At 32.8% G+C, this 14,481-nt stretch overlaps 2 protein-coding genes across 2 annotated transcripts; one reads left to right on the top strand and one right to left on the bottom strand.

The window, feature by feature from the left end:
- Positions 1-937: 937 nt before the first annotated feature.
- On the top strand, positions 938-9,293 carry LOC134261947 (histone deacetylase 8-like). Its single transcript, XM_062744329.1, has 7 exons — positions 938-976; positions 1,284-1,361; positions 1,557-1,665; positions 2,045-2,217; positions 2,742-2,836; positions 3,406-3,512; positions 9,131-9,293. Exons 3-7 carry the CDS (start codon positions 1,631-1,633, stop codon positions 9,291-9,293), a joined length of 573 nt encoding a protein of 190 aa, XP_062600313.1. The 5' UTR covers positions 938-976; positions 1,284-1,361; positions 1,557-1,630.
- Positions 9,294-11,316: 2,023 nt separating this feature from the next.
- On the bottom strand, positions 11,317-12,738 carry LOC134261948 (uncharacterized; the record flags this gene model as incomplete). The annotated part of the gene is made up of 2 exons (XM_062744330.1): positions 11,317-11,480; positions 11,640-12,738. Coding segments are annotated over 2 exons (1,263 nt in total), but the record flags the coding sequence as incomplete, so codon positions are not given.
- Between the last annotated feature and the right edge of the window lie 1,743 nt (positions 12,739-14,481).

Consider the following 14,481-nt stretch of genomic DNA (forward strand, 5'->3'; position numbering starts at 1 on the left):
GAATCATCAAAGACATAGTCTTCATATTTGGTGTACATACTCCACTAATGAAGCTGTTTTAAATGACACCAAGGTCAATGACCTTGTGCCCTTTACCGTGACCTTTATGCTAAAAGAGTTTTTTTCCTGCAAACTTTAACCTTTGCTGTAACTTTTGAACCATGAAATTAAGAGACCTCATATTTAGTAAACTTTCTCTACTAATTAAGCTCTTTTCAACGATACAAATGTCAATGAATTTGTGGCCTTCACTCTGGTCTATATGCTAAAAATAGCTTGTTTTCAAATTTTAACCATCATCATAACTTTTGAACCATGAAAGGTAGACTTTATATTTGGTATGTCTACTTCACTTACATCCCCTGAAGGAGTTTTTTATGCAGTGTGTTTTCGTGAATTTAAAAGTATGATTTGTTGGTTCGTTGTTTAGAATCCTTCTTGAGAATCTAAAGAATTTTCACTTATATTGGGATGTCATGCTTTGCAGGAAGAGACATGCAAATTTGTTCTCTGCTAGGCACGCAGGGCCATCAAGCATTCATGGATCTTTTTTATGTGAGCTCATTCTGTGACATGGAACTTTTTTTTAATACGGTCCCATCCGAAGGACTTGTCTCTGTGTCCCACTATGGGATTCGAACCCATGGAGTAAGGATTAGCTTGGAGTCCTTACTCTGCAAGATATCATTATTCAGAAAGTTTTCGCATTAAAAGTGAGGAAAGGTCCAAATATTATATACAGATCCTTAAGGCGTATTTCCCTTGCTTTGTACATGCCTTTGGAGTGACATAAACTTTGTTCAAAACCATGTATTTATAGATGAGTGAAGAAATCTTGGTAAACATTTATTTTTCAGACACACAGCATCAGGATTTTGCTATGTCAATGACACTGTTCTTACCATCTTAAAATTGAGAGAGAAGTTTGAGTTCTATTGAGTTCTATACATTGACCTAGATGTGCATCATGGAGATGGTTAGTGTTAAATTCACTTATTCTGATTCTCTCTGAATTTTCATAGTCTACATATAGAAATAACAATTGGGGAAACGATCCAGAATACATGATATTTTTATCACATTTTGAAAGATTCCTCTCAGTTGTTTTTATGAAACATTCATCTAAAAAGTAAAATTTATATATATTTATCAAACATTCAACGCTGATGGTAAGTATACTGTAATTTTAAAAATTCTTTATTAATCCCTGCGGATATCATTTCTATCCATACTTACTATTGTTTGTTGGCTCTTTTGACTTTTCACGATGTTTTTCGTAATAGGTGTGGATGAAGCATTTTTTACATCTTCCAGGGTGAAGACAGTATCAGTTCACAAACATTCCCCGGGTTTCTTCCCAGGTTTGTGTCATTTTACTGCCTCAAAATTTTACCTGCTAAGTCACAGAAATTTTTAGGAATGCTCAAGTTTCTCATTCAAATATGCAGTATTTCAATGAATATTTGATTTTAGACTGATTTAAATTCTATATTTATGAATATAAATACTGAAAAAAATATTCTCATACATCAGTGTATTATTTAACACCTGTTTAGAATCTTGAGGGTTAAATGACACAGGAGTGGGTAAAGGGAAGGGATACACTGTTAACATTCCACTTCTGGATAGCATGAGAAATGAAGAGTTTGTTCCTTTGGTCTGCAGGTAAAGATATAGAGTACCTAGCAATGAAATAATTTTTGTGTCATTGTAGTATACTGAACATTGCTTATTATGATAAGGTAGGTTTATCTTAGCAACAGCTTTTAGACGTAAATATAAGGTTTTGCTCACTTACGTTAATCAATTTGTCTGCTGCCTTTTATTCTATACATAAAAAATTATGATGACAGTCTAATTATGTTCAAATTTTGGTATATTCATTAATCATACTATCAGACATATATTGATATAAAAATGGTTCTCCGTGTTACCTGTATGTTTTGTTAGAGTGGTGGGGGTAGATATCCCTCTAACTCCATGCAGTGTGCAATAATTCTTATTTGATATAAATAGTACAGGAATCTAGTTATTTCTTTGACAGAGTCCTACACAAGGTCCAAGAAGTGATCGTCCCACCGGTCATGGCGTGTCTGTGTGGGGCTGATGGTCTCAGTGGGGACCCTATGGACTCCTTTAATCTTACTTACACAGCGTACAGCCGATGTCTACAGTTCTTAATACAGTGGAAGCTGCCAACTCTTGTATTAGGAAGAGGTGAGAATAAAACACACAGTGCTTACAATGAACACTGGAAGAAATTGTATATAAATGCAACAGAACTTGAACATGGATATCTTAAATACCATTGGTGTGTCAAAGTGATTTTGGAAATATCAATATTTTAAATGTTTTATTCTCAGTATCTCAAAATTTCACTGACAGATAACGTCGAAGTTTCTTCTATGTTTGACTCTGTAAACGAAAGGGAAAATCAGGCTACACTTTAAGATTGAAAACACAAGACTAAATGCAAAATATCTTTTTATCCCATGTTTACCCATTTATCCTGCGGATATAGCTCATTTGATATCGTTTTCATTCCCCACACTGAAGTGCAGTTATGACGTCACAATGGTTTTGCGTAGCATGATGTAAAATATAGCAGAGTACCGTATAAAAACAGTGTAAAGCATCGATTGTGAAGTATTAAACATGGAATAAAAAAAACTCCCATGATTTGTAATTGGATATGATTTTTATCCAACTCCTGTGTTTTTATTCAACTCCTGTGTTTTTAGGAGGTTACCACAATGCTAACACAGCCAGATGTTGGGCTCATCTAACTGCAGTCATTTGTGGACGGAAACTCCCTCAGGATGTCCCAGATCTTAAGGTAAGGCTTGACTTTGCTACTGCACTGAAACATGTTTTCAGTTGATATATTGAATTTTTCTGCATAAATTTATTTTTTGAAACAGAAAGAATCAGCTGAAAATTTAAGTAGATTTTAAAGTGGACGAAATAGTTTCAGTACAAACTGTGTAAGCAGATGAATATGATTTTTTCATCAAAGAAATGGAAATATCAGCCATATATATCATGAGAAGATATCAAGCCATGTTATCTTATTTAAAATAGAGAATGGTGCACAATGTAATTTTTATTCTTTCAAAATTAAAACATTTAGAAAATAAGAAATGTTATTTTTTTGGTTTCTAATATTTCTCATTTTAAAAGAAGTGATAAATAGGTAATTCAATTAGTCCTTAAAATTATCTTCATCTCAAATTTGAATTTATTGTTTAACTGTGTGTAGTGTGTAAATTTAATGAATGTACAGTATGACTTTGGACTGCATAGGATCACAATTCATTTAAACAGTCATCCAAAACATATATTTATCATTTATCTGGGACATGTTTTAATTAGGAGACTTAGAATTCTTCATTTCACTAATTTCAGTACTTTATGGCTTATGGTCCGGATTATGAACTACCTATTTCCTATGGAAACAGAAAGAATATGAACACGAAAGAGTCTCTAGAGAAAAAAATACAACACTGTTATAGGTAATTTTATACAATACATAAAAGATTCTCTACAGAAATTATACAGCTGTATTATAGGTAAATCTTAAGAAAATATACAATCATTATTGGAAGGTTTATAACATGTTTCAATATATATTCAATCACTGATGTTTGTAATATTATTTTTGATGTAGAAATAATCAAGGTCACATTACATTATTCATTAACAAAAGATAGTTATGGTATTTTTTCTCTCTTTTACATAAAATCTAAAACAACTTAAAGCCTCCTGATATTGGTGGAGAAACAATTAATGTTATTCACGAACACATGTCACATTGTTAAAATTAGTTCTGTTTGATAGAAACTAGCTTTGATGTGATATATGATGTGATTATAAGAAATATTTATATCAAATATTTACTGTACAATGTCAACAGTTTACAAAAGAAACAGATCTCTGAATTGGGAATTAGTCATCCATGTTAACAATATTTTTGGTTTCTTACATTAAGGGGGATGTACGGCCATATTTAGTGCAGTGAGAACAAAATGTAAACATTTCTTCAAATGGCTAAAGTACATTATATTTTGATCAAATTCTAAACCCTTATGATAAAGATACAATAAATATGCATAACTGAATGCATGTTGTGCATATATAATCTATACTTTTGCAGAAAAGTGCTTTTGATATGCTCCTAAGAACTGCGCAGCTACAGAATTCAGCAGAGCCTTAAAAAATCCAAAAAAATACGCAAAGTGTGCATTAATGTTCTCTCTACAACCATTTGTTGAGAAAATGTCTAAATTTTGCACTTTTAAATGATAATTTTAAGTTCAAAACAAGGTATCGTTGTCTTTAAAAAGAGTGTAAAGAACCCTGAAAGTAGTTCATTGATAGCAGCACGTGGTCTATTTTTAGCACAGAATTTTGTTTTCCAGACCTCTTCTTAATATGGAGGGACATAACAATCTTTAAATGTAGAAGAGAATTACAGTTGAAATAATATGAACACTTTTCAAAGAGGAATTGTGTTAAAGTGTGGCTTGAAGTAATTTATTTAGTATTATTATCAACCAGTTGTTAAATAGTGTACGTATTGAAATAAACTTTTTGATTCCAGGTAAGGAAAAATGAGCACCATCAAAGTTTAAAATTAAGAGTTTGTAAGTTTGCCACAGATGACTTATAATATCTATCAAAAGTTTAATTATCACCAATGAAACACAAAGAAATAAAACACATAAAATCGATATGAAAAACCTTGTATTAGTATCTACTAGTACGAGGGGTGATCGAACTATCTCTATATCTACAAAACCACAATTTAGATTAGAAACAAATATGGTACACACTCAAGTTCTATAAATTGCATATGCCGAATAAATTTTTGCTCACAATGTGAAAATAAAGTCATTATGCAGGTACTTGTGACGAAAAATGGTTGTGTCAGTGGAACTCATTCAATAAACAACTAAAATGATTATGGTATATCTTAAAACTGCATTTGAAGTAACGTATAAGAATTTGTTCAAAGTTTATTAAGACAAATGACTTCCTAATAATTCAATCAATGATTGGATAGACCATTTTAGTGAAGGAAGGCAGATGGTTGAATATGATACTTGTTATGTTGCCCGGTGAAAGCAAGTTTGAAAAGGGTTTTTTTTTTTAAATTAAGCAATATGCTATCAAAGGTCTCCAATTTACACTTTGAAAAATACTTGAATATTTCAACAATTATATAACTATAAAATACCTAAGACATCGTTTACTCTTGATCAACCCCCCCCCCCCCCAGTATACTCTGTCAAATAAACATTTACAATTTTCATTACATCGGAGCAACATTTGAAAAGGAATAAAATCATTCAGAGTGGGTTAGGAGATTTAATGAATAATTTTTTTCTATTTGCCCGTTTTGTTAAAATTACAATTTTACAGAGTAAAGAAAAAAATCAACACAATTAAATATTTTATAACATCTTTAAAAAGACGTTTGCTGGACCTCCCAACTCACGGAAAATTATTGGGTCCGTATTTATGGTGAGAAAAAAATTCCTTAAAATTCAAACATATTTGTTGACGGAAGAAAAAAAATCCTGTTATTGGATGTAAAATAAAATTGAGTCGGGCCATTTTTAGGCAGTAGATCGGGAGAGAGGGCAACCAAATATATTTACAACAAATGGTCTTATAAGGCTAGTACATGTTCCATCACATACTTAGTAATGCAAAATTTTTTAATCTTTGGCACTATTTTGAAAAAAAGAACATAGGATTTTTGGAGGGGGGAGGGGTAGTCTCTCATTTTTTTGCGATGATAGATAGACATTGCATATGCAATGGACCTTTGTTTGCAAACATTGTGATTGCTTCTAAATTAAAAAAAACAACTCTTTATATTTTATCAAGCTTCGTATGTTCAATGATCGAGAGCTTACAACGTAGTCAACATAATGAGACATGATGCGTTTTTATGTCCAAACATTACTCCATACGATGTGTTGGTCATTGCAAACAATCAAGCTATTTATGTGAGGTGCCTGAAGGAAATCCTTTAACTGCCTATTTTTTCTATCTAACTGCTAAACAAAATAGACATATGTACCAACTTTTCGAATGTAAGACATGTAATTGCAATTTGTTTTTCATGCACCGCATATTGTTTAACATTTTCAAATTAAATGCTAAGCATCCTCCTTGCAGTGCCCCATTTCAAAATAACTTCTATTGCCACAGAAAAAAAGACCCGACGTAAACACATATGTTTAGGGCATTTTTTAGCTTTTTCTTGAGTTTTAAAGAAACCAACAAATTATCAAGACTTGTTCCACGAAAAATTAAATATAATCATGGTTATAAACGCATCTATCCACAGCAGATATATGCACATGTCAAGCACGTGCTCAGTGTATTAATATTTACTAGGAAACTCGAGCTGTGAACAGAACAGTTTTTCCCGATTTGCTGGAGTGGGGTTAAAATCGCGTTTTTTCATTAATCAGACGAAGCGATGCAACAAATAAAAGTAGTAAGTAATATTACCTAATGATTATTACTAAGTAATTTCTTGTCTTGATGTTTTTATGGTCGCATTTATTCTAAAATCAATGTTATCCGAACTCTGTGCGACAGAGGAATGGCGGACGAAATAAACACATGGTCTCAGGAAGACACACATATGAAAAATCAAATTTTCAAGAATTCTAGATAATGACGAGAAAAAAGCGAAACAAATGGTTGTAGCCATATTATCAATGAATCAAACTAACACCATTTTCAATGCATTTTTCATCTCGTGAATGCTGTAGCTGCGCAGTTCTACAATGATTAATTTCCTCCTAATTAAAACAAAATAAACTTAATTATTTACTAATTTTGGTCTCTAACAGTAGGTAACTAGTGCATTAACACTTTGAGTAACTTTGGGCTAGTTTAGACGAGTATTTAGCGCATTCTTGGCATTTCTTATTTCACACCAGACTAGATCCAATTGGCTTGTACATCCCCCTTAAATGTAATGTTATATTTTGCATTGTCTTGTTAAAAGATGCTTTCGAACAATAAGATCCATCAGGCTTTTAAGTGTTTATTAGCATTTATGTGATTGATATTTAATATTTCAAATTAATAATTAAAAAAAAATTATCAACTTGTAATTTACGGGGTATTTCTTAAATCAAAAGCAATATTTGCGTTAAAATAGCTAAAACGCTACCTGAACTATGCTGGGTTATTTTAGCTACATAACAAAATATATTGATTGTACTGGACATGACATTTTTTCTAAATATGACAGTCACCATTTTACTGGTTTCCTCTCAAGATTCATTGCTGAAAATGTTCAGGATGTTAAAAAATTAACAACACTAGTATTTAGTGTGTTCCTATTCCTCTTAATTGAAAAAGTTCTTTGGCATCTGTATGGGATTGATCAGCACCTTGGCACTATCAAATAGTTGTAAAACAGCATTTACAAGGGTTGTTAGGAAACTTCTACCTTGTGTCAGAGAATATTTGGATACACTGGCACCATATTTTCATTTTTCATTTTGTTTTTTGTTCTGAAATGCTGTAGCAAAATTAGAATGGATATAAGGAGACTCACTTTTATGAAGAAAAGCTTAAAAAAATGATTAAAATTGGTTGAAATACAGTCCTAACTTCTTTTTTCAATCTCCATAGGTGTCCCCCTCTCAAAAATATTTAAAAACCCAAGAACAAAAAACAGATATCCAAGAATTCATCTTAGATTGCGGGAAGGGGGTGTCAAGATTATTTCAAGAAAATTCGTTTGGACTCGTATCTCATCAGATACTGTCAATGGTAGGATATTAGGATATTGTAAATAATAAAATAATAGAATACTGATCTGCCCATCTATATTCAATAAAGATTTTTTTAACTTTCCTCAACAAAGTTTAGGGAGCATATGTGAAGGTTTCAGATGCTGCAATTTCAGCTATGGAATACTCAGGTTAATGTTTTTGGAGCAGGGTAACATTTTTGGTGTAGGTCTCATTTCCAAGTAAATATAAGCCCCATTATGACCAAACTTGCATGGATAGTAAGATTTCATTTTAAGTACTTAAATTCTATGCCCTATATTGATTAGACATACATGAAAGATATTTCTAGTGTGTTTCATCGTACCAGTCAAGGTTTCATGCAGATTCTGCAATTTCAGCTATGGAAAACTCAGGTTAATGTTTTGGAGCAGGTTAACATTTTAGGTGTAGGTCTCATTTCAAAGTAACTATAAGCCCTATGTTGACCAATCTTGCATGGATGATACATCTTAGGTGGCACAATACCAGGCTTGCTTCGAATACTAAATATGACCTACTCTTTCCAGATGAGTGAACAGGTTCGTGTTTTTGGTGCAGGTCTGATTTTTAAGTAACTTTGGCCCTATTATGATCAAACGTGCATTGATGATACATATAAGGATGCATACACTCTGCTTTCTTTCAGATGCTGAATCTGACCCATATTTCCAGATGAATAAACAGGTTTAAGTTATTTCCAAGTAGCTATGACCCTTTAATGACCAAAATTACATATAATGATGCATACTATAAGGCTTGCTTCGGATGCTGAATCTGACCTACATCTTTGGATGAATGAAAAGGTAAGATTTTATACAGGTTTCATTTCCAAGTAATTTTGAGACATATGTTGAGCAAACTTTTATGGATGATACATCTAAGGATGCACAATAATGGACTGCTTCGGATGCTGAACTTGACACTTAATATGGACCATGCAGGTTAAGGTATGGGTATTGGTTGTTCGCCAAGTAACTATAAGGCCTATATCAACTAAACTTGCACACATGATGCATCAAGGGATGAAAATCTCAAATTGGCTTCAGATTCTGAATTTGAATTACATTTTCTTGATAGGTGACTAGTTTGAAGTTTATGGATAGGTCTATTCCAAAGTAACTGCAAGCCCTATGAGATCGAAATTGCATAAATTTTGGATGTTCACTTCTCAGAATGTTTGTTAATTGTGTGACTTAGGCTTATCTAAAGACAACATTTGTTGAGATGATCTCTGTAATCTCTGATTACCTATGTTTGTCTTTTATACCATTTAGAATGAAGTGCAACCATGCCACCATTTTGATAATTTATTTCCTTTATAGTCAGGGTTACACCCCATATAGATCCTCAGACCAGGAAATGGTGGGATTCCACGCTCAAGATTGCATCGACTTCCTGGCTTTACCCAGTAAACAGAGCGGTGAGGAAAAATACGAAGAAGAGAGTGAACAATATGGCCTCAATAAGTGTGCTTGTTATCATTAGGTAACCTTTTCATTATGAACCTTATGCTTTAATCTGAGCAGACAGTTGTACAACCGTCTGTAAAATTTTTGATCTCCCCAGAATCAAGGGGCGAATATGAACCAAAGTTTTAATAAAGCATTCTCAAGTGGAAAAAAAATATTTAAAGTAATGCGCTTCTACAAGTGGAAAGAATTTAAAATTATTGAAAATTTTGTGGCATCTTTTAAAAATTATTAATTTCAAAAATTGTTAGAATTTTATTTTTTGAAAACATCAAATGTTGTAGCAGATAAGGTGCTTTAACCCGTGAATTAATAAAGAAAAGTATAACTTTAAGGGTGTTGAAAAAGAGTAGGTATCACATAACAAAATAAAAAAGGAATTTCAGAGTAAAAATTAAATTAAGTGATTGGAAATACATAGAATACAGCCTTTTGCAATGCTTACCGCCTGTTTGGGGTTGTTTTATATAAACTTTTTTGTGACTTCTAAATCATGTTTGATAGTCATAAATACCCTGATACAAGAATATCACATTTTCTCCTCATAATGTACCTTTTTGTTAACCAATCTTTGTTGTATGATTACAAATTTATTTTTATCTGATTCAGTAAAATCGATGTTTTACTTTTCACTAATGATGTTAATTTAAAAAAATATAAAGTGGATGAAATATTTGTTTTACATGAAGGAGTAAGGTTAAAAGAATAATTTCATGGACTAAAACTGTATATAACAAGATGTGTTTGTGAAACACTGATGCCCCCGTATGGCAACATAGCAAAGATTAAAATTTCTTTAATGCAAATGCAATATATTGGTACGAAAAATAGAGTATTCTCATTCGAAACACAAGTGGGAAATATGAAAGTAGGCCAAGGATATTTTTTTTTCATAAGTACACAAATTTTCAAGGATAAGGTCATTGGTATCCAATGAAAGGTCTTGCCACAAAAAATACATATGTTAAATTATGGAAGCTCTAACCCTTACCGGTCAGAAGTTATGGCCAAGGTAAAAATTTTAAAAAATAGGTCAAAATCCAAGGTCAAGGTCGAAGATCTTGCTCCATTGTATCAAATTAAAGGTCTTGTCAAAAGGATTGAATATCAAAAGTATGAATCCACTAGCCTTATCCCTTGAAAAGGTATGATCAGTGTTTTATTAAAAGTAGGTCAATCTCCAAGGTTAAGGTCAAAGATTCAAAGTCGTTGGTATATAATAAAAGATCTTCTTAAAAGGATAATAAAAGTGAAGAATGAGATCACTAGCCCTTAGCGTTTAAAAGTTATGGCCAAGTTTAAATTTTTTTCATAAGTACAAAATCTCCAAGGTCAAGGTCAAAAGGTAATTGATATTCAATGAAAGGTCTTGCCACATAGAATACATATATAAAGTATCGAAGTCCTAGCCCTGACCGTTCAAAAGTTATGACCAAGGTTATTTTTTTTATAAAGTAAGTCAAACTCCAAAGTATGAAAGTCCTATTCCTAACTGTTCAAAAGTTATGGCCAAGTTAAAAGTTTTTTTTACAGTCATGTATGCAAATCTCCAAGGTTCAGGTCAAAAGCTCAAGGTTGTAGGTCTTTCCACAAAGAATACATATGTTAAGTATAAATGTCGTGGTTACTACTGTTGAAAAGATATGGCCAAAATAAAAGTTTGGAATTTTTGTGTTAAAGTGGGTCAAAATTCGAGGTCAAGGTCAAAAAGTCAAATTTGATGGTACCCAAAGAAAAGTCTTGCCTCAAGGAATACACAAGTGAAATATGAAAGTCATAGCTCTACTAAATCAAAAGTTATGGCCAAGGTTCAAGTTTTTGCAGACAGACAGACAGACATTATTGATTGCGTTAATTTTTACATGCTCATATATTCAATGTCTTGTTTTTGTTTACATTTTTAATGAATGAAGTATTTACATATATTTAATTTTCTTCACTTTACCACCGTTACAGTAAGCCACGAAGAGGTTGTCTCTGGTATCTACACATATACCCCATGGATGCTGTAGACCACAGTTATCAATGTAACGGAGGCATTATCTGTCCTGATCTATTATATGGATAAAGTGGTTGATACAGTCTGCTGTCAGGATTTGACTCTGGCTGTCTGTTGTGATGCAGAATGATCTCTCGATAGTAGATGGATGGCCGGTGTATCTAAATCGAAGATTTCCTGCTTTATTAACCACAACTACTGCACCTGCCACGCAGTCAGCCACACAGATATCAATGTTCCTATTCTCACGGATGTATTTATAGTAACCAGATGAAAACAGAGGTTTACCTTCACTATCAAACTGAATGGTTTGTTTTTCTTTGGAACCAGAGTAACGGACAACTTTTGATTGTTTTCCATCACCACTAAGCATGGTAACCAGGAGGTCATCAGAGGAGGTACTACAGACATAGAGAGGTCTCCACCCATGTAGTCTGATCAATTCCTGAATCTGGTCATTCTTCATTATGTTAACAGTTCTTGTATCAGGGTCAGTATAAACTAGGCCTCCACTCCTTGTCACTGCTATGTCACGTGGTATGCTTCTTGACTTGGTTTGAATTGACTTTAGTAGTTCATCCTGAAGGTTGTAGAGTTTCATGATGTTGTTTAATCCACATGTCCAGATTTCTTCATCAATGAGACAGGTAACACTGTGTAGATATTTATACCCAGTGTCTATGGTGGTGATGAGCTTTGGTTCATCAAGCAGTGGTTTGACTGGAGAACAGGATATAGCTTCTGGTGTCTTCATTGTGAAGCTTTGTTCATCTGTTGTAATGGATAATGATGAAAGTGAACCGAACATTTGATGGAGCTGTGCCGTGGTGATCTGATGAGGAGAGAAACTTGGTAATGAAACGTTGAATTTAGGGGGTAAACTTCTGAATTCAGAATTCTTGGATTTGTACGCAACGGTTAGGGTGATATCAATAGAGTCCAGTATTTTCTTCAGATCAAGAATGCTCTGTTTTACATCAGAAATAATTTGTTTGATTTCATTTTCCTGTTTATCTAGAATAGCGAGGTGTTTAGTTTTCATCTCATCTATTTCAGATTTCTTTTTGTTAACAATGACATTAATTTTTCGGTGCCAGTCCTCTCCTTGTTTGGTGACAGCTTTTGTCAGTTTCCCATAATGTGTTTCAAAGTTTAGTTTTTCAGAGTTTAGATCTATTGAAATTTCTTCGTATGTAGGATAGATTTTTTGATCTAATTCTTGTAAGTCATTTTCTAAATCTTGTTTTCTGTAGAATATCGGTAATTGTATGTCCTTTATATTTACCAGACGAGATGCAGGTAGAGCAGACAGGAACGTCACATTTCTCACAGTAAAGTTCACAATGTTTCTGGGTGTGGTTTTTACATTTTGGGTAGTTAGTGTTAGGAGTAGGAGTTCGGTGTTTGTATGGTACAACGTTGTGTCTTTTAGATGAATCAGAGAGATGTTTTCCAACACAGACTATACAGAGGTTTACATGACAAAATTCACAATGATTCTGTAATGCATCTCTTTGACACAGGTCACAGAGGAGGACGTCTTGGGCATAATAACGGGGATCCATTGCAGTCTTCTTCTCACATTCAAGGATACGTGATGCTGTGAAAAAAATTTAACTTGTAAAGTTCAAATATTTAATTTTGGGATTTTATATGTTCTGTGCAAGCTGAAATGAAATAATTAATAGGTAGGTAGACAGTATAGAAAGATTATGTGATAAGAAAATATGTGTAATGATAATAGTAAATCGGTGCTAAACATGTACGAAATGTTCTCAAGGATAAAAATCATTCATATTAATTATTAAATTAAAAAAGGGGAATAGGCTAGTCTCAGAATCTGTTTTTGTTGTCATGGGTTCTAAAAGGGTATGTTTTTTTAGGATCATAGTTTTAAATTTGAAAATTCACAAGATGGTTATATCTGTAATTGAAAGAAATTTTCTATAAGCAATGTTAAGGGTAAAGTATTACATTTTTATACATGTATGTTTGAGTAAGTCACCTGCATATGTATAAATGTATTCCGGAATTATTGCATCTTTTCTTAGTAGTTTTGGTTTTGTTTTTATTTTGAAAACCAGAAAGCGGGAAAAAAACAAAGCCCATGCTGTATTCACATCAATGAATCATTAAAGATAATAGACATGTAAACAAACACCTTATAGCTCATTGCCAACTGACAGGTAATTGATTTTTGTTTGATTATTATTGATTTTGCTAGACGCAATAGGTACTCGAGCTCCATTTTTGTACTTTCGGTTTGTGAATGTAAACATGCTGTTTACAGGGGTTGTGAACATGTGCCACAAAGTATTACCAGTTGTTGTTTTGACTTTTTTACATTGAGAAATCCTTACAGTGTTGCATAATATCCATGTAGGTTTGTAGAATTGTTTATCTCGATAAGTATATTATATGCATGTTGGTGTTTACCTATTTCTGTATCATGCAACATATTTGACCCAGTTTTGGGTACTTTTATCTTCGAGGTGTATATAAATGCACTATTGTTTACAATTTATATTAACAAGAGAATATTTTGTACAAGTGCACGGCAGGAATGCACATCAGTATTAAAGTCAAAGACAAATCTATTAGTTTGTGCAAATGTATGGAACGCAGATCTAGTCATAACAGAGTTATGTTTAAATGAATGTTTTGATAAAGTAAACTTCATGTTAAATTAGGACAGGTTTATGAAAATGTTCTACATTCATGTCTTTTGATTTACATACGTTGTGATGTTAAATACATACAACTATGTTGTGGCTAATCCGTAAGTTCGGGTCATTTAGACATGTGATGGCCACTTTATGATACAAGTTATACAGGTAGTTCACTGCTCAGGATAATTCTTAATGAAATTTGTGGTTAGTGAAACAGATAAAAATATTATTGTACAATTTATTATGAAATTGTGTTCAAAGAAGATATTTGTACATTGTACATTGTACATTTTACTAAATGTATTCTTGTTTTATGTTGAAGATTGTTTTTACCACCTTCTTTTGGCTAGTAAATAAATACCATAAACCAACTGGAATTGTCGTTTTGTCCTACTTGGTCACATGTGTGACCTCAAAACCCTGAAACCATCACCGTACATGTCATATCCGTTAGTGTATCCCTTCTTTTTTTAGCTCACCTGAGCCAAAGGCTCAAGTGAGCTCTTCTTATCAAAATTTGTCCGTTGTCTGTTGTC

The sequence above is a fragment of the Saccostrea cucullata genome, unplaced genomic scaffold, assembly GCF_032062105.1.
Source record: "Saccostrea cucullata isolate Sc308-1 unplaced genomic scaffold, CSIRO_AGI_Scuc_v1 ctg12430, whole genome shotgun sequence".
Lineage (NCBI taxonomy): Eukaryota > Metazoa > Mollusca > Bivalvia > Ostreida > Ostreidae > Saccostrea > Saccostrea cuccullata.